The sequence below is a fragment of the Hippocampus bargibanti genome, linkage group LG14 (genome assembly GCF_051943395.1).
Source record: "Hippocampus bargibanti isolate YZ-2025 linkage group LG14, ASM5194339v1, whole genome shotgun sequence".
Classification (NCBI taxonomy): domain Eukaryota; kingdom Metazoa; phylum Chordata; class Actinopteri; order Syngnathiformes; family Syngnathidae; genus Hippocampus; species Hippocampus bargibanti.
Genome location: NC_142747.1, coordinates 8,224,587 through 8,246,978, shown reverse-complemented (window position 1 = coordinate 8,246,978; position 22,392 = coordinate 8,224,587). Strand labels below are relative to the sequence as shown.

At 40.0% G+C, this 22,392-nt stretch overlaps 1 protein-coding gene across 1 annotated transcript; it reads left to right on the top strand.

The window, feature by feature from the left end:
* The first annotated feature begins 756 nt into the window (after positions 1-756).
* Positions 757-19,407, top strand: barx2 (BARX homeobox 2). Its single transcript, XM_089013990.1, has 5 exons — positions 757-1,006; positions 4,319-4,514; positions 9,338-9,656; positions 16,562-16,646; positions 18,082-19,407. Exons 1-5 carry the CDS (start codon positions 896-898, stop codon positions 18,379-18,381), a joined length of 1,011 nt encoding a protein of 336 aa, XP_088870116.1. The 5' UTR covers positions 757-895; the 3' UTR covers positions 18,382-19,407.
* Positions 19,408-22,392: the final 2,985 nt, after the last annotated feature.

Here is a 22,392-nt window from a genome sequence, read left to right as displayed (position 1 = left end):
TCCGATGGGAAATTAACGTTTTGCATAAACACTTTTTCACCTTACACACACTTTCTGGGAACCAATTAAGTTCGTAAGCCAAGCCCTCACTATTATTATTACTACAACTTTTCTACAGGAACAAATGTGAACCGATTTTAAAAAGACGATTTTGGCTCAAATCCAGTTGGTCTCAACTGCTGGTAGACAACGACAATGCTGCCGTCTATTGTCGGATCAATAAAAGTATACCGTGCGAATGCGCAGTGAGCTGTCTGCATTTCCGCTTGTGTTTGTTGTTTTTTATCATTTCAAACAATGTAGGGCATACTATAATTTTTATATGGGAATTGTCATTTAGAAGAGCAGCTATTAGGCAAGGTTGACAGGTATGCCGATTCAAGATGTGAGTTTGGTGCATCAGTGATGACGTAGAAATACGTCTCGCGAGGTATCAGGCGGAGCCACGTGCACATGCCCTGGAGCCTTGGCACAGTGGACACATCACTACTAAACGCCCTTTTGTGCGATTCAGGACTGGGAAAATAATCGAAATATGTTTATTTTCCAGGGTACCGCCCCAATTCACGTCGCCTCCGTACACTCCGCCGTCTTCTATGCAAAGGTCTTTTTCTTCCCCTGACAGTCTGCAAAAGCATGCCATGGTAAGTCCTCTGAATTTCAAGACAGGATCAAGAAGATGAATTGCAGCCTGAATTTTGATGGGGCACCCTTCAAAACCAAATGTTAATTTGTCTTCTCCATTCCAAGATGAACATGTGTCAGCAACAGATGCATCAGCTTCCGCAATTAGCCAACACTGTTTCCAAGGAGCAGAGGGGTCCGTCTGCAGGGGGCGCAGGCAGCTTCAGACATAATCAGCAGCAGCAACACAACAGCAACTATCAACAGCCGAATGCCTGGGGCGGCAGCGGCCGTCACTACAACGGCCAAGGTGGCAACAGGCACCACGACGACAGGAGCTTCAACCGTGGTTACCATGATAGTGGTTGGAGACGATATTGATGTAAGGGAAAAAGAGACTATTTTGTTGACAATGTCTTTATGCTCAGGTTATTTTGTATATCAAAAATGATTTGTATCTTAATAGTTTTTTGGTTTACATTTTTAATAATTTTAAATTTGTATCTAATGTCACAAATACACCATAGATCACATTTGGCCAATGTTTAGACGGGAAGGAACATGACTTATTTTTGGTATGATAAAACAATATAAAAAACACGGTGCTCAGAATAATTGTATAATGTTCAGGTATTTTGAAAAAAAAAATCCACCAGCACCACCTTTGCAATGTTGAGCTCACCAAAAATGTTCCTTTTTTTTAACTTTCATTTTCTTGAGGAAAATGAGTGATGTTTTAAAGCAATCGTGATTATAAACATTGTTTGGCTGAACATTTGCATCCTCTTTCATTCCAGCACAAACATGTTCGCTGTGGTGCTGCATGCACCTGGTGGCCTTATCTTCTTCTTTTCCTTTCGGCTTTTCCCTTCAGGGGTCGCCACAGCGAATCAATGTCCTCCATCTATCCCGGTTTTGTGCATCCTCTTCTCTCACGCCAGCTACCTTCATGTCCTCTTTCACAACATCTATAAACCTCCTCTTCGGTCTTCCTCTCGGTCTCTTGCCTGGAAGTTCAAGGCTCAGCATCCTTTTCCCAATATAGTCACTCTCTCTTCTCTGGACATGTCCAAACCATCTCAGTCTGTCCTCTCTGACTTTCTCTCCAAAGCCTCTTATACAGGGGTGTCAAAGTCATTTTTTGCCACGGTCCACATTGTAGTTATGGTTTCCTCTCGAGGGTCGTTATGAATTTGGGGAACCCATTAGAATGTTTAAATCCCTTCAAATATTACATATAGAGCACACAGCAAATTAATGAATAATTTGTTTTCAAATCTGAAGTCAAGAATAATGACTTATTGTGGTTGACGTCCAAAAATATGAAATTTTGGCTCAGATTTTAGCAATCATCATGGAATTTAACAAGTTTGATTTGCTTTCGCGGGCCGAAAAAAATGATGTGGCGGGCTGGATTTGGTCCGCGGGCCTTGACTTTGACACCCGTGCTCTAATATGAGTTGTCCCTCTAATGTAATTCCTAATGTAATTCCTGATCCTATCCAACCTGGTCACTCCCAAAGAAAACCTCAACATCTTCAGCTCTGCTACCTCCAGCTCTGCTTCCTGTGCTTTCTTCAGTGGCACTGTCTCCAGTCCAAACATCATGGCTGGTCTCGCAACTGTTTTATACACCTTTCATCCTAGCTGAATACCTTCTATCACACATCACCTGGTGGCCTTATATGCACCTATAAATGACCAAACTAATATGCTTACGCTGTGGGTTAGGAAGTAATCTACAGGTATATTCTTTCAATGAAGCCAATTACCGCAGTAAATGTATCCCAGCCACATGATCAGCCCCTCCATGCGACCTTTCTATTTAGGATATTTTCAGGGCTGGACGTGGATTTGTCACCCACTCTGTTCACACGGATACGTGCAATTACGTTTGGGTGTTTCTTGTTACCCCAACATGGATGAAGACCAGCTATTCTGGGACAATCTTCCTAGAATAGGAACCACTTTGATCTGACACATCTCATGTTGCTGTCTCTCTTTTCGCATCCCTGCCCAGGTGTCCCTTCAACAAAGTGATGATCACATCCCATAACAACCGACGATGAGGTCATAAGCTCGCCTTTCCGAAAGTGCTTAAAGCTGCCCGATTGCATGTTGCGACAATTTAAGTGTCAACCTCGTGCAGCGCTAAAGGTGTATTTACACCCTTCTGTGTGCTCCAATCAATTCGATCCTTTGCAGGGTGTCAGGAGGAAAGCCTTCATTGTTATTATATTATGACACATGTGGTGGTCTTACAAGTTTAATTGCTTGATCCTGCTGGCGTCTCCTGCTCTAAAGTAGCCAGATTAAGCAGCCTGCTGGCTACTGAACCGACTTCAACTCCAACACAGCCCCATGTTATGATGGATGTACTTCTAGTAGCTGATAGCCAAATGCAATGAAACGACTATTTACAGGTCATAAAATCATGTACACTTAAACAAAGAGGTTCATTTATAGGAGTGTTATTTTTTATAGTGTTTTGCATCATTACCTAGTGCAGGTGTACCTAAATAAACATTGCCTGTTGCATTTCAAATATGTACTGCATATTTGCTGGCCGCATCATTGGGTGCACATACACGAATCTAATAAAATCCAAGACGCACTATAGAAATTGTAATCAGTTGTCAGCATCTGATGCCAATTTGACATTATGAATCAAATCAATTGCCGTCATTGTGATGTTGGGTTGACATCAATAGCCACTGGGATGATACTGTCACAAGAAAGAAAATGTTTCTATTTAATTTGCTCCATTATTTATTGAATGTTTATTTTTGTGGGTGGTTTGTACAAGGGTCCCTAATGAAGAGACCACCAAGTCAATAGTTGGACTGCAGTGCGCACGGGTGCAACCGTTTTCTGTGTCGAGTCACTACAATTTAATGTCATGACCATTGCATGTCAAGTCATCGTGAAAACACCACATATTTATTATTCTCAACAAAACTATACGATTGAAAACACCGTTGTTTTAATACGTAGGTTATTGTGTTGAATAATCAATTGTGTGCCTTATTTTCACAAAATAATCCTGTCGTATATTTGTCATGTTGACGCTTTCATCGTAGAAAATCGCAAACCTAGCACAAAATTGCAAAGTAGTAGAGTGTGTATATATATATATATATATATATATATATATAGTTTGCATATATATATATGTATAGATAGCTATATAGATATTTAGTCGGTATAATATATCAAAAACAAAACCGAATATGTCAACTTTGATTTGTTCAATTTTTATCACAATATAAAAAAAAAAATGGTCATGACAGAATAGTTTTTACATTCATCTACCTAAATCAACAAAACGTAAATACACTGAATTGGAAGTTATACAAAAAAGAGACAATTGAAAGGAATGATAATACTGTTCGTTCGAGGCAGTCCACCGTAGGAGGGCGGAAATAGATGGAGGGAGCATGAGAGCGAGATATACGGAGAGAGAAAAAGGGAAAAAAGAGCGAGAGAGAGAGAGAGAGAGCGCGAGAGAGATAGAGCAGTGTCTGTTTATATACAAGTGGATGTTAGTACTTGAGGGTCTCAATCGGCTCATCTCTCAACGAATTTTCTTGCTACACAATGCTAGGAGCAGTCGTAGTGTTATAGCGGAGTGGTCTGACTTGTCTCCCTCCCCGCCCGTGTTTTTCTTACACTTATTTCGAGTTTTCATACTCAGGGAACCAACATGCACTGTCAAGCCGAAGTGAGGCTCTCCTCCCCCGGCCAGTTGAAGTCTTCCAGGCGACGCTACAAGACGTTCATGATCGACGAGATCCTATCCAAAGAGGCTTGTGATTATTTTGAGAAGTTTTCCCTTTACTCCGTGTGCCCGTCGCTCGTCGTCCGACCCAAGCCTCTTCACTCTTGCTCGGGTAAGAAAAAAAAACAAATGCAATGAACTCACCTGAGTAATTCACGGCAAACGAGAAATTGCGGTTCAAGAGCGTCACCATTGTTTCGGCTACTTTTAAATTTGACTATTTTAATATTTCCACAAAATCTGATTAAAACATGAGTGTGTCATTAAACATTGGGCTGATTAAAAATGTCAGAATTCCAATCAAATATGTTGAATCACTGCACATACTACTAATTAATACGTAATTACAATTTGTGTTGTATTCCATCAACTATTTTTAAATTGTATATAATTTATTTGATTGTTAAATACACCCATTCAGGGATGCTATAAATCACACCATGCATACCTTTGAGCATCCCTTGTATTTATAAGGCATCTGATGATTTTTTTGTAAGTTACATTCAACATTTTATTGAGGAATGATAGCTCAGCACTATCACAAATTAAGGATTTCCATGCAAGTTTTAAATCACATTTTACATTCTCACGAAACCTCACTCACAGTTGTGGTCCTCGAGGGCTGCTATCCTGGATGTTTTCTCCATCTCCCTCTTCCAACACACCTGATTCAAATGATCGGGGGAATTTTACATCTTCTGCACAGCTTCCAGATGAACTGATCATTTGAATCAGGTACGTTAGACTGAGGAGATGTGTGGAACTGGAATTGCTCAAAGTGATATTTTACATGAATATGCAATATGCAACTTAACATTGCTGTTCGTGTCAAATCTTATTTTTTTAAAGTGATTGTAACACTCTATCGTCTATTTCAAAATTAGACGGAAATATTGATACATAGAATATACATCAAGAATAACTCAATAACAGGTATAGTCTTAATAGCTTCCAAAGTCTACTGGCGACTTCACTAACCATGAAAGATAATTGCTCCAAAGTCTGAAATAATAACCACTGCAACTCGATGATGCCATAGCTGGTGATGATGGTTGTGGGGCGAGGGCAGATACAAAAATAGGAGTCGTGATCCTCTCATCCCTGTGATATGATGTATGAAGGAGTGCATTATGGCTGGCACCGCACCGCCCCATCGGATAGAGTAACCTGCTCTGGGGCACAGGAATACGGTGCCCACTTATTTGGAGCGGCAGGCGTGTGAGACACTATATTCTTCAACGTCTATTGACTTTAGTGCTTGATATAGACGCTGCAGTGAAAGTTTGCAATTTGAGGATTTGATGGGTGTCATGAACTCTTAATACCAACAGATGTCGCTAAAGAACACGGGTGCCATAAAGAACAACAGGAGCCGATCATCAATTGTTGCTTTTGACTTGCTTGTCTGTTCCATTTCCAGTGCCTCAATCCCTTTTTCACATTAAGGATTAGGGAATGTATATTATGAGTGTGTTTTTAATGGGACATTTGGCGCATGACGTTTAGCCGAAAATCCACTATAGTCTAATCTCATTTGTCAACATGCTGAAAAATCCCATCAAACCAAGAAACGTGTGTTTGTGCATGCGTACGTATGTGTGCATGCTGTTTTTTGTAAAGGCTCAAAGCCTTATAAAATCCAACAAAAGAGTTTTCATCCCGTTTTAAACCCCAAATCTGTGTCGGACAATATAGGATCCCATTAAGCATAATCTTGCCCTATTCGGCTTGATTACCCATGTCAATACTTACAGGCAAGTACGGGCGCGCGAGCACGCCCACACACGCGCGCATTTACACACACGCGCGTACGCACGCACGCACGCACGCACGCACACACACACACATGCTCATATTTTTTCAGTTCAGATTAATTTTGATCAGCAAATCATTTCCATACATTTGACAACGGTAAATAACTCAAAATATTTAGTCATTTGAAAGACAGCGCTTTGTGTTTCAAAGCTGCTTGACAACCATCTGCTTCCCCCGCCCTCCACAAATGCTTTTCGAATTAAACATGATTTCAGTCAGTCACATTTCAATTAACATTTTTTTCCCGAAAACATAAATTAAACATTCAATTTATAAATGTAGGGATGAGAGGATCACATTTCCTATTTTATACTATTGTGAGCATTGTAATAGTTTCCACATAATATTGCAGAAAATATTTTAATTCAAGCAGAAAATTGCACTGGAAAAATATCACAAAATATTAAGCAAATTATGAAATTAATATAAGTATTTTATGTTAGCCTTCTCTGACAATGATTTAATAGAGTCTACAAAATATCAAACATTTAGAGATAAAATGATTTTAAGAAAATACATGTTTTTATTTTATATGCACCCCCTAATATATATATTTCCGTATTGTTTTAGGAGCATTTTCTTTTCAAAGCAAATGAAGATGACAAAGTAAATATTTATTTAATCTCATCAAAAATATTAAAAAAAATACAAACTGTTTGAATAAAAATACATACATATTAATAATAATTTTTAATGGTACATTTAGTCACCGCAGATAAACAATGAAATATACACACCCACCTGTCGGGCGCCACCACCACCATTTTTTCACATATTTTTTTGGGTAAAAGTAAAAACTCACATTTTGAAAATATCTGCATTTTTTGGAATGGCAATATTTTTGTTGGCTCTTGAAATGACTTCCAAAAAATATGAAAACACAACCCACATGATGTAAACTCATGAGCCTTCATGCTCTTTTGGCACCGTGGAACATGCATACACTTGCAGTTGACTGTAATGTTGGAAAACAGTCAAGTTCAAATGTAACTGAGTGCTTTTTGTATGCCTCCCTTCTAGATTCTTGTAAGAACAGTCGGTTAACAAGTATTTGCATGTCCAATGGAGGAAATGTTGTTGATAGTATCGCTAATAAAATGGAAATTGAATGTCTTGATCTATTCTTAGCCGTAACAGTTACCATAAGCATTTTTTACATAGCGACCTTGATTATCAAGAGTATCTGTTGCACCAGTGCTCTTTGCAGTTCCTTAAACAGTTTATTTGTAGCCTATTGACAGGACACCGAGCTTGTCAACAGCGTGTCACATGTGAGCTCGTATGCTGTCAGTGGAAAGTCAGCGGTGACGCTAACATTCTCCTCTTTTGCTCCTTCTTTGCGTGCCTCCCCACTTAAACGTCAAGCTCTTTGCTGACAAAATGTCTTCTCTTTGTAACATCTCCCCTAACCTTGTCCAGTATCAAATCCCCCTCGTACCATTCAACACCCTCGGCAGTATTACGACTCCTATGGTTATAACTTGATATCATAATTGTCAGCGGGGGTGATTCACTGTAAGAAACACATTGTGACACAGTACAAGTGGAAGCTGTGTGTACAATTAAAAAAAAAATCTTGTCGAGGCCTGTTGTTACGGCAACAATCTCAGGTTGTGGGATTAGCCTGACCTCAGCACCTTGACATGATGTCATCATCAAGTGCAGGTCGCGTCTCTTTGTGTTTATGTCGACATCTGTGTCTGTTTGTGTGTACGTGTAGAGAGCAAGCAGGTGTGCTCCTCAAGTATGTGTGCCTGTATGGATAATGTGCGGTGTCATGACAGCTTCCATTATCACGTTTACTTCTTGTAATATACATCCGTGCGGAGTTATACAGTATGCAAGCATCTTTATAGGCCTTACATGACAAGGCATGCTCATTCTTCCTTTAAGTGCCACCATTTACAGTAAAGTCTCGTTATATCGATATCGGATATAGCGATAGTCCCGGTTATATCGATAATATTTTTATGCACGCACGGAGAAAATTACATGCAAACGGGGTCGGATATATCGATAGTCCCGGTTATATCGATATTTTTCGGACTCCCTTGAATATCGATATAACGAGACTTTACTGTATTTATTTATTTATTTATTTATTTATTTATTTATGTGTGTGTGTGTGTGTGTGTGTGTGTGTGTGTGTGTGTGTTGTGTTTGTTTTTGTTAGTTATATAGGTTTACGAGCCGAACAGTTAAACATAAAACGTCAGATTCGATGTCATGTTGCTGGTGCGTTGCTGGATAAGTGAGGGATTTATGATTCATTCACCTGACACAACTGTGTGCATATATGCGTGAATAGCATCCATCTGATTTTGGCCAAGAAACAAACCCAGAACTACTCGACACAATGGCACTGTACTGATTTTGTGTACGTATGCACGTCCACATTTCATCTCATCAAGCTCAGCAATCACAAAGTTTTATTTAGCTTTTTGGACGATTGTCATTGTGTCGGTAGTGAGGTCGTAAAGATGTTTCTGGCAGATACCATGTGACAATGATGTTCATTGACCCGCCACATCCATTCAGATAAACCTCATGCTCGCTCTCTCTCCTTCCCTCCCACTGGCTCCAGACAAGTGTTACTTTTTATTGATTGCGGCGTCTCGCTGCTTTGTGTGCTTTGGGCAAATTTGACAATGTGTGCTCATGTGCGATTACGACCAAGAGTGAGAGATCACAGGACACAGAGAAGGGGGGAGAGAGAGAGAAAGATAGAGAGGGAGAGACAGAGAGAGGTAAAAATCAGTTCATTGCATTAGACAACATTTTTTTTTTTACATCTGCATCAATGTGTTTGTGTACATCACCCGGCATGTAATCCGATCGTGTTTAACATATGCAAAATAATCATTCATGTGATGGGTTGAGGGGAGTCCTGTAAAACACAAGACTGCGTCATAGGGGTCGGCGGCCTTTACAAGAGCAAGGTCAAGAGTAAAACGTTTCCTAGAAAACACAGGGCAATTAATAATTGAGCAATTACACACGGTCGATAACAGAATAAGAGCTTCCTGAAAACTAAGTAACCCTGCTCTCATCTGTTTTTCGAGTATTTATTACATTGTTCTGTGTGTGTGTGTGTGCCTGCGTGTGTGTATGTTGTTTCAGGTTCTTCTTCACTGCGTGCCTACCCACTCCTCTCGGTCATCACACGGGAGCCTCCAAGCCATCCTGGACACCTCCCACACACACCCCCATCCTCGGGTGGAGTGCCTCCCCATCTCCCTCTATTGTCGCCTCAGCACGGCCGAGGCTCTGAACCGTTGCCCAGCCAAACACCCCTCAGCATTAGCAGCGACTCAGAGACAGACCTCGGGACCCCCCGCCTGAAGAAGCCCCGTCGCAGCCGCACCATCTTCACGGAGCTGCAGCTGATGGGCCTGGAGAAGAAGTTCCAAAAGCAGAAGTACCTGTCCACGCCTGACAGGTTGGTGGAGTTCATAATGCAAATAATGCAAATACTGTAATAATAATAATAATAATAATAATAATAATAATAATAATAATACTAATAATAATAATAATAATAATAATAATAATAATAATAATAATAATAAGTCTGTGTAAGCCCTTAGTCATAACGATCCAAATTGAACCTCATCGTTCGTACAATACTCTGCTTAGGCAACATATGATTAGTCATGCTGATGAGGTGATACCAGGGCAAATTGGACAATCAGGCCAGTCGTCAGTTAGGACAATAGAAGCTATCAGTGGAGCCGCAGGGATTAGTCCTCTGCTCCCCCGACCTGAGAGCAGGGACCTATCATAGCAGAGTCCGGCACCGCCATGTCTGGACAGTAGGGATATATATATATATAGGGCCGAAACTACCAGTAAGACTTTATTTTTCTGACGAAGCTTCTTGGATGAGAAGCGAAACGAGGGCTTGCACAGATGTCTGTATACCATTCTTAAACAATATATTTACATACTGTCGACTGAGAATGAAATGGGTTGACAATAACCATTCTGCACTCGAAATGTGAAGAAAAAAAAATCCCGCCTCATTTTCCTGTCAGAGAAACCTTGATTAGTGGTCAAGCAAATGATTGTTTCTTCACAGATGGCACTGCATGCACAGGTGAACACATCTACCTGGTCGCCTGTTATCCTCAGGCATCAGGAAAAAAATAAGCATGCAATATGGGGTAAAATATACTTTAGGTAAATTATCCTTATAGGTAAATAATACCTCAAAGCAGTAATGTAGCTCATTAAGGTCAGGTTGTGGTAATCTATTTTTTTATGAGAAAGCAGCTTATTCAGGCCGAAGAAGAGTACATATCCCACGACCGAGATGACATCTGGTCACCTCGGTTTGTCATTCTCAACCAGCCTTGCAGCAAGGAGAGTATATTACGGGATCAGTTGATCTTGGCCTGCGCTGGTATCCTTACCCAAGCTAATTAAACACCACGCAAGGCGAACTGTTTGCATTGTATCACTGCAGTCTCATGGCTCTGGGTTATACTTGAAATTGCCATGAAAATGACATTGCCCTTCACCGTATTAGAGTACAATTGATCAGACTACGCCGTCAGGTATGGGGGGAGCAGAGGACTAATCCCTGCGGCTCCACTGATAGCTTCTATTGTCCTGACTAACGACTGGCCTGATCGCCCAATTTGCACTGGTATCACCACATCATCATGACTAATCCTATGTTGCCGAAGCAGTCTATTGTGCGAACGATCCAAATTGAACCTCACCCCACCATTACTGTTAAGGGACCTGAGAGCAGGGACTTATCATAGCAGAGTCCGGCACCGCCATGTCTGGACAGTAGGTATATATATATATATATATATATATATATATATATATATATATATATATATATATATATATATATATATACTGAGAGCAGGCTTATTACGACTTATCATAGCAGAGTCCGGCACCGCCATGTTTTTGTTGTTTACATCGATATATCCGTCGCGCCATTGGTCAACTTGGTCACGTGTCTTGTTACGTGAGCAGCTCTCCCGAGCAGACGCCATTTTCAGACGGCAGTTCGTGTGTATCAGACGGCTGCTCGTGTGTCTTCAACAATGGACTGTTTTGGATGCCATCAGAGCAATTTCCAAAGCGTGGAGCACGGTGTCCGAAAACACCATCAAGAACTGCTTCCGTCACTGCAAATTTGAAAATCCAGGGTGCAGTGAGGAAACATCTGCAGCTAACGAAGAGGATGACGACAACATTCCTCTTGCAGTGTTGGCTGAAAAGCTAAAAGTCGCCGACATTGCATCGTATGTCGCAGTCGACAAAGACATTGCGACATTCCCAAGCTCATCAGATGCGGATATCGCAGCGGAGGTCAAAGCCAAGTATGCCACAGTAGATTCCCGTGATGATGATGATGCTGATGACGATGAAGAAGAAGCGACTGAATGCACACCTTTTGCAACTTCGACAAAAGCGTTGCAAGGGGTTGCGGACACGCGATCTTTCTTTGAATCCGTAGAAAATGCATCCGGTTTTTTAGAAACGTTAAACAAGATGGAAGTGTTCATATTAAAATATAAAAATGGGAAGCAGAAGAAGATTGATGACTTTTTTTAAATAGCTTACATACATACTCATTGCAGTGTTATGTACATGTACTGTTACATGACTGCAAGCGTTTTTTGCAACAATGTTTGTTGTTTTGTCTGCTGAAGCGTCATGATTTTGAAAATGACTGTACATTCCATACTGTGCATTAAAGGGCAACCAACATCACTTTTTGTGTTTCTTGAGTCAGTCAAAAAGCTGTTGTAACGTCACAGCTGCGCGCCGGCATTCTATTCAGCCACTCGAACGTCACGTAAGTTATGTAAACGTTGCAGTTTTGGTTTTTCATCCATGTACAGTATTTAATTGTGTTGCATCCAGATATCTTTATTGTTTGCAACAATCACTGTTTTTCATATGATTGTATATGCCGGCGTTCGTGGCTTCGTGTGAATAGAACTTGACGATTTAGCATTGGTTGGTTGCATTTTTGAAATGAAATAGTCATTAAAAAGTGTAAAGACGTTTTTATTTTATGCACAACTTTATTTTTCACTTCACTACTGTACAAAAAACATGTTAGATATGCAATCCATGAACCCAATGATGAAATTACATGCCATAACAAAGATGCCGCATTTACGCACCCCCCCCACAGGATCGGATATATCGATAGTCCCGGTTATATCGATATTTTTTCGGATTCCCTTGCGTATCGATATAACGAGACTTTACTGTATATATATATATATATATATATATATATATATATATATATATATATATATATATATATATATATATATACTGTGTGTGTGTGTGTGTGTGTGTGTGTGTGTGTGTGTGTGTGTGGTGTGTGTGTTTTTCAAGAGCATTTCCACTGCCATATAAGCATCACTCACGTGTGGCATTTTGATAAACTGAATACCTGGCATCGAATACATTTCCAAAGTACAACGCATACACACAACTTCACAAAGCCGCAAACGCAATTATCAAGCAACAGTTAAACTAACATTTGTCCTGTGGGGAATGTCTCACGTAATGTGTATTACCTCAGGATTCCAGTTCAGACAAGAGTAAAGGGTTCACCCCGGAGCTCTTTTATGGTAAAAGAAAGAAGACATTGAGTGGGGGTGAGGGTTGGGGGGTCGTGTGGATAACAAAGCCACATTCATTAAAAGAAGGGATTGTGGCCAAAGCAAGCAAATGTATTAAAATGAATTACGGCAAATCATTCAAACACATGCTGGTGTGTATATTCGTCACTTAGCTTCAGACAATAAAATTTCTTGCAATCTTTCAACAAATCTGTAGTGCCATCCTGTATATAAGACAGCATTTGGGCCTTGATGTACAGTTGGACAATATTTGGCACATTGTGGGTATGTGTAAAAAACATTTATACATATATGTATTCTTGCCTACATACATGCCTGAAAATTGATTTAGACAAATCTTTTAAGGTACATCAAATCCCTGAATGTAATATTTTATGTTATCTTTTTAACTTGGCAAGAGGTGTTGGAGAAGTCCCCCTCTCTCCTCCAAAATCACATCGCCAACAGCAAAAACCTTTTGTGTACGCATGGCTGGAGCACATTTTGTCTTGACAATAATATTGCATTCCTGTGCTGATATGAAAATTGAATAAGCACATCATAAGAACCGCACGGTATGTTTGACGTGCCGATACAGTATATCAAAAACTTATTTCAATGAATTGTGTACTTATCTTCCTTATTGTGGGTGCAAGCAGTCTTAGCCATGTTGTACTGAATAGCCAGAAACCACCAAAACAATGAAAAAGCAAGACCCGCTTACACATGGAGTTGCTTCATCAAGATTGGGGTGAGGAGAAACTCCACAAGGTTGAAGCTTGGGAGATGAAAGGTCACAATTTAAATTGATAATGTTGTACAGCTTCAATATTATTGGCAGTGATATTGTTTTGCTGAATAGGTCAGAAACAAATTCACTTTAGTTTGACCATTTTCATTGAGGGTCTGATTTTGGGGGCGTTTGCGCCGTTGTGGGAGAGTCCAATTAAAGTTCAATTACCATTCAAATTTCAGGGACCAATCCGCCAGGTTGGTCAGGGAGGTGGCGCAGAAGATCGGTTTGACCAAACGCCCGTTTCAAGGGCAAGACGGTCTCAAAGTGAAACTAGACTCGCCCCGGCACAAAAATGAAGTTACGCACATTTTTACACCAGAGCACATGGGCTCTCTCCCTTTAAACAGACAATGATTTTATGCAATCTCTCTCCAGTCATTAGCTTCAAGGCAGCATCAATAATTAAATTAGGTTACACCCAAGACTAAACGGTTCGTCACGGCCCCAAAGGAAGTAGAAGTAGTTAGTACATAATTACATTCAATTGTTTCTCCAAAACAAAGAACCTTCATTAAGTGAGGTATATCATCTCATATATATATATATATATATATATATATATATATATATATATATATATATATATATATATATATATATATATATATATATATATATATATATATATATATATATATATATATATATATATATATATATATATATTGTACTCAGAGAATGGCTCAGACAATGGGGAATGTCTCAGACAATGGGGAACAGAGGATGAGGTGCTGGAAGAGGGACAATCATGGGAGAAAGAGCCCCTACATGGGATGTACCACCGAACCATAACTGAAGTGGCTGATCTCAAGAAGTCCTATCAGTGGCTTGAGAGTGCTGGCCTAAAGGACAGCACAGAGACACTCATCCTGGCTGCTCAAGAGCAGGCCCTGAACACCAGATCCATAGAGGCACAGATATACCACACCAGGCAAGATCCAAGGTGTAGGTTGTGCAAAGAGGCACCTGAGACAATCCAACACATAACTGCAGGGTCTAAGATGCCAGGTGGCGGGCATAGTCTACCGAAACATCTGTGCGGAGTATGGACTCCGTCAAAATGGGAAACACCTCCCAAGGTAGTAGAGAATGACCGAGCAAAGATCCTGTGGGACTTCCAGATAAAGGGGAAAGGAAAGCCGTTGTCGTGGATGTAGCGGTCCCGAGTGATGGAAACATCAGAAAGAAGGAACATGAGCAACTATATATATATATATATATATATATATATATATATATATATATATATATATATATATATATATATATATATATATATATATATATATATATATATATATATACTATATATATATATATATATATATATATATATATATATATATATATATATATATATATATATATATATATATATATATATATATATATATATATATATATATATATATAGTCTTCACTTGGATGCAGTAGACACAAATGTTCGGATTTCCTGCTTCCCAGAGACTTTGAGTAGAGTACAAGAGGAAATGTCATTTACAGCTAAGGATTTCTCCTCTTAAATGAAAGGCTATCACATTACATGCCAGACAGTAGCCTTGTTAGTCATGGACCAAGCACATGTGGTGGATGCATTCACAATTTCTCTACACAGCCACTTATTACATTACATATGCCGGTGCAGATGTTGAAAACACTGCAGATGTGAGAAGCGTCTAACTCGCCAGCTTTGATGCCTGATTCAAAGGCAGCGTGTTTTAAAGCAGTTGTGCTATTTGGTGTAGCAATAAAATCAACACATTGGCTTCATGAAGTGTTCTAATGAACTGAAACAATGACTCTTAAAGGACAACCGACGTCTCCGGTCAAGTTGTGTCCATAATTTGCAAAATGGCTTCAAATGACTTCTATTGAGCGTATTTTACAAAGATTCCACAGCATATAGCTATATTTTACGTTTTGAGAGTCGCGCTGAGTGTTCCGGAAGTCTTGTTTTTGAGTTGGTGACGAGTCCTCACCCTACGTCACTGAAGGAAGGCCCCTGACCGAAAAAAGGACTCATTGTAGCAGTCCTTCCATCACGTCAATGCATTTTGCTGTACTTTGGTGTGAAAACGTCATGTAGGACCAAAACAGGCAGAAGAGGGCGACAGAGCTCCATGTAAGGAATTAATCAGCCTGTGGAAACGGGCTGATTAATTCCTTACACGGCTTTGTCGCCATTTTCTACCTTTTTTGGGTGCGACATTTCCCATCCCTGATGCCTCAAAATGACACAGAATAAATTATCGATTGCAAATAATGTATGCTTTCTTCTTCAGCACTATTTGAATCATATTCAAAACTGGATAAGCAACAAGAAAGCATATTCTCTGAATCTGAAGCTATTGTTTTGATTCTTGATCAAGGCAAGACATCTTGCTGTGACACCACAAACATGGGGGCGGGACCTTCTGAAACTGGCCACTTCCGGTTTCAAATTGAAGTACTTTTTAGACACTTTAAGTCATTTTTATTGGTGTTTTGCATTTGAATAAAAATATCATACTGTGTATTTTGGGTATTTTAGATGCTATAAAACGTTTTTCTGATGTCAGGAAACAAAAAAGTGACGTTGGTTGTCCTTTAAGTGAAAGGGCGAGTAACAGTGTGTTTCTTAACAGGGTATTACAATATCTTATATATGTATTTATGTATCCTCTTTGGCATTTGACTCAGCATGATTCAGACTTACTCCCTGGTGCTTTCTACTATCTTTGTGACTGCTTTATTTTTTCTGTATATGACAGTTGTCCATGTTAAGCGCTTTGTTACAAAAAAGAAAGTGAAAGAAGTGTGAAAGAGCGATAGAAATCAATATGTATTTATTTTTTATGTATTTTATGTATTTTATTTATTTATTTATTTATTTATTTATGTTTATTTATGTATTTATTTTATGAATCAAAAGTTGTTATCATTTAATTTTTCTTTCAGGTTAGATTTGGCACAGTCACTCGGACTCACGCAGCTTCAGGTGAAGACATGGTACCAAAACAGGCGGATGAAGTGGAAGAAAATGGTGAGTGATATATATACAGTAAAGTCTCATTATATCGATATCGGTTATATCGATAGTACTGCTTATTACGATACTACCGTAAAGTCTCGTTATATCGATATCAGATATATCGATAGTCCCGGTTATATCGATACTATTTCTATGCACGCACGGAGAAAATTACATACAAACAGGGTCGGATATATCGATAGTCCCGGTGATATCGATATTTTTTCGGACTCCCTTGAATATCGATATAACGAGACTTTACTGTATTTCTATGAACGCAAGGAGAAAATTACATGCGCGCAGGGTCGGATATATCGATAGTCCCGTTTATATCGATATTTTTTCGGACTCCCGAGAATATCGATATAATGAGACTTTACTGTATATATATATATATATATATATATATATATATATATATATATATATATATATATATATATATATATATATATAGGATTGGATTGGATATGCCTTTATTAGTCTCACAGTGTACAGTATATATATATATATATATATATATATATATATATATATATATATATATATATATATATATATATATATATATATATATATATATATATATATATATGTGTGTGTGTGTGTGTGTGTGTGTGTGTGTGTGTGTGAACTATGCTACTCTTATTTAAGTTGAATTTCAATCTAATTTTCCCGTTGGAAATGATGAAAATAAAACAGTGACTATGGAGAAACAGTTTTTAGTGGTTTAAAACAGATTCTTTACTTACAGACAGTGTAGGTGTTCAAATACCTGACATGTTTTGGCGACTACTTCCGCCTTCGTCAGAGTGTCCAAAACAGGCGGATGACGAAGGCACTCTGACGAAGGCGGTATTAGTCGCCGAAACATGTCAGGTATTTGAACACCTACACTGTCTGCAAGTAAAGAATCTGCTTTAAATTAGATATCAAGTAGACAGGATGAACTTAGTACAACGAGTTTTTAGTGGTCCTTTTGATTTGAAAGCAACATTTTACGAGTTGTAATTGTCATACTCGTCGAGGAAATAATTAACCGGCTTAGTCATGAAACAATCTTTATCGTTCAGTGTCCACCAATTGAACAATTAACCCATCCCAGTTCAATTTGAGATCCAGTGATCACTGTCACATTTGTTTCACGTGGCATGCAAAATGGAAAAGACACAATTAGGCAACATGCACTTCACAACATTATTACAAAACAGACGTACTTGCGTGGCCACACGGTCAAAGTACGTGATAAGTGAGTGACAATAAGAATAAAAAAGCGGCAAACTTATTGCCAAGGAAGATCGGCTCGACAAATGACCTTGTTGAGTCCAGTAAAGGTGTATACAGCAGTTAACGTCATCTCTCCAGCAACATGTAGCATTCACAGTCTTTCCCTTCCGGGACCTTTCATGACAAGCACAATCCGCATAGATGACATCTGTATTTGTAGGTACTCAAAGGCGGTCAGGAGGCGCCAACCAAGCCGAAAGGCAGACCTAAGAAGAACTCCATTCCCACCACTGAGGAAATAGAAGCTGAAGAACGGCGACTGAAGCAAGAAAAAGAGGAGCAGCTGAGAAACACAGAGACAAACTCCACATTGGCTTATGGAGAAGAATCAGCGCCTGCATCCAATCCCGGAAGTCCTGTGCCCACCGCCACCCCACAATGTCCAAATACGAGCGTGACAGAGGGCGACGATCGAGCGATCCCTCTCCTCATGCCCCCAGAGACACATGCGGAGAGTTAAGTCACAAGAACACAACCAAAGACAGATCCCCCACGTTCCCCGCCTCAAAGCCTGCAAACAAATTGTGCCTTGAGATCACTGAAGCCATATCGGAGAGTTGTGCTATCAAAACACCCACACTCACTTTCGGGCGTTGAAAACACACACTGAATACACACAAAAGATGAATCGTGGCCCGATCTCAAGTAGTATCAAATGAATAGTCACAATTTATTGCAGAATGAAATGATTTACGTTACGTGTATTGATGCACCCGTCGAGTTGACTCACGCGACGCATGTGCTGTGTCAAAAACGTTACCATTTTCCTTCCTGCGCTTTAAGGATGTTGCGTTATTTTACCGCCATAGAATCCTCAATGCTCCAGTGCCTTGTCGGTTTCAGAGGGAAGCAAACCTATTTAAAAGTAGATTTCAAACCAGTCATTTAAACTCTTCTCGGGAAAAGATATTAGCGTAGCTATTTGGTCAACAACGTTAGACCTGCAAATACTGTAGAAATGTGTAAATTATAAGATATACGGTTCTTTTGATATCTCTATGTGTACACAACTGTATTTTTAACTGCTGTTTGAAATGTGGATGATTAAAATAGTTTGTACGTCTCGTGTTGCCGCCCGCCGTCCAGGATCTTTGACTTCTCTTGCTGTGCCAGGACGGCTCCTCTTTCTTCCTCAAAAGCTATTAGGAACTTTTAAGCTGTCAGAGATTCTCCAAAGAAATAAATCACAGTCTCATTGCCAAAGATAAACATCAACATTTAAAGTGTCAAGCGTTTTCAGACTGCGGGCTTTTGCTGTCTTGAACTGCCTGTGACTGACTTTTTTTCTGTCTTGCAAGCATTTTTGTAGCTCGATCAAGAATCCGACACAGGTATTTGCAATTGATTCATATGAAAGATGCAGTATTTTTCTGATGTAAATAATGCTTGTTTGCTGAACTATTTACTTTCCTTTAAAGTTTGTGTCTTTATATATTTAAATGCGCGTGATGGATACCAAATAAACTTCCCGTGGTGTTATTATGGAGTTTTCGTCAAGAGAATTCCGTTTTTACATTCAAGTGTTTTCATGAAATTCTATTAAAGCAACACAAATGATTGTTTTATTTCAGGGGGGAAGATGTGGGCTGGACCCTAATTTAAGTAGAAGTTATAATAAAGCCAAAAAACAGTTGAACATGTCCAGGACACCTCACCAGGCAGACATCCTATACATATGCCCGAGACCCTCCTCATCTGGCTCCTCTCACTGACTCTGAGCCCATCCCGGATGACCGAGCAGAACTGGGCCTGGCCCTAAAATGAAAGTAAAAATCACAATGAATCCAAAAAATTACTGCCGGTTGGACATGTCCAGAGCACCTCACCAGACAGGTGTCCTAAACAGATGCCCGAGCCACCTCATCTGACTTCTCTCATTGACTCTGAGCCCCTCACGGATAACCGAGCTTCTCACCTTATCTCTAAGGGAGAGCCCGGAAACTTTGCATTTGACTGCTCGTATGCGGAATCTCGGTGTTCTACAGTAGGCGGGGTAAGCAACAAGGTGTATCAATATAAAGCTTTTGAAAAACCATTGTGCTCGCCATAAACTCAAGTCCCCATTTAAGTCCTCTATGAGTTGACATTTTATCATTTTTGTCTGGGACAAGCAGAAGGATGGTCGGTAGCGCACCTACAGGCTCCAGTTTAACCCCCGTGCAGAGCAAAGAATGCTGTAAAGTGTATTTTTAGTGCAAAATACCGGACATGGATGACTTGTAAAGCAAACAACGAGGTTGAGCATTTAGTGATGTGTGCCGCGCTTTAATTCCTTGCTCAAACACTTAACGTGTGTCCTATGCTCGTGTATTTACAAGGGAGGCACTCAACACAAATCGGACATATAATTGAACATTTTATGATGTATCCAAAGATATGAAATTCGATGTAAAACTCAATTCCATTGCAGACCGCGGTACCCACTGCCCCCTCCTCCATCTCCGTGACAACTGTCGACGAGAAATGCAAACATTTCTCCCTCGGATTTCCTAAAGGCAAAGGTCTTGACTGGAAGGTTTTCAAGGTTGTGCACTTTGCAGGTCTATGCAAGAGGCCCTCGAGGCTAATTGTCGTACGCCGAACTAAGAATGACTTCCTGAATGAGGCCCCGCAGTGTTACACTGGCGGCCTAATATGAGAACCTGTTATTTTCTCACCGGTCCAAGTTCACCTGTAGGTCACCTGGGGTGGAGTGGTGTCATGCCTGAGCCACGACCCTCCCCAAAATCCACTCAGCCACTAAGGCATCCGTCGCGCACCTTCAGCTGTCAGCTTAGGGCAGGCAATTAGTCTCAATTTGACACACTAAGTGGGCGTAGCTCGCTGGTACTTGACAGAGGAAGTTGTTTCTAAATGTTGACACTGGAAGCAACAGCAGGTCTTAACTAAGTCAATACAGGTGGATGGTTTCTATGGGGGAAACACAAACCAGCCCATTGTCTTTTGTATTTTTAACAGTGTAGCAGTCATCGGGCATTGGCACTGCCTCGGCTTATGTTTTGCATATGTGAGTGACATTGGCGGTTATGCGTTGCACAACACGTGTCACCATGTTGTCACCATTTTGGCTCCGGCTGCGGATAAAACCATCATCTGCGGCGATGACAGGTTCATCTAAATTACTTTTTGGTGCACTATGAGGGGTGGAGTCTTCTTAATGCCCATCATTATGACTTGCATGTTTTGTCCTTCTACCTCCCATATTTCAAAAACATGCATGTAAAGTCAAATATATATTCTAAATTGTGTGAATCAGTGTGAATGGTTATCAGCAGTCCAAGAAAAAAAAGATTCAATTCTTCTACGCACTTTTACAAATATTAACTAGCTAAACCTTTCTTTCCGCTTTCGGGTCTTGACCCTGAAAAAAAAGTAGTCTTGAATGTCATTTACATGATGTGTCAATTTTTTTAATCTAAACGGTCTTATTATTCAAAATCTACCCTGTAGGCTACATAGCATCATTATCATTATCATCATCACTCTCAATTTAGCAGAATCAACACAGCTGTTTCATGTAGGTGCATGCCTTCTTACCTCCTTTTTCTGAAATGTTTGATGTCCTCTGGGGTATTCACATTTTTTAAAATTAAGAGCGCAATTAAAATGTGATCAAAAATGAAAAAACAAAAACATTCCAGTCAGGATTAGCACTTATTATGGTGTTTATTAGTCAGCATATTTGCCCCAAAGTCTTCTTGGGTAAACTCCGGTTAAATTGATCGTCGCTAAAGCTATGGAAACCGTTGGAACAATTAACATCTAAATATGATTTGATGATTCTATCTTTTTAAGGGAAGTATTTACAAAGTGCTGCCAGAGCGTTGAGTGGTTAGCATCCCGCCTTCACAGTGCAGAGGTCGTGAGTTCGAGTCCCACTCCCTGTGTAGAGTTTGCATGTTGTCCCCGGGACTGCGTGCGTTTTCTTCGGGTCTTCCGGTTTCCTCCCGCATTCCAAAAAACATACATGGCAGGCTGGTTGAACACTCCAAATTGTCCCTAGATGTGAGTGCGGATGGTTGTTTGTCTCTTGGTGCCCTGCGATTGGCTGGCAACCAATTAGAGTGCCTCCGACTACTGCCCGAAGAGGACTGGGATAGGCTACAACACAGGTGTCAAAGTCAGGGCCCGGGGGCCAATCTCGCCCCCCACATCATTTTGTTCGGCCCGTGAAAACAAATCAAACTTTTATGCATCATGCAAATTGCATGATTCTTGCTAAAATCCTAACCCAAATATCATATTATTGGATGTAAACCACTATAACACTCATTATTCCTGACTTCAGATTTCAAAACTAGTTATTCATTAATTTGTTGTGCGCTTTATATGTAATAGGTGGAGGGGATTAAACATTCTAATGGCTTCCCCAAATTCCTCACGGCCCTCGAGAGGAACCATCACTACAATGTGGTCCGTGGCAAAAAAATGAGTTTGACACCCCTAGGCTGCAGTAACCCCCGCCACCCAA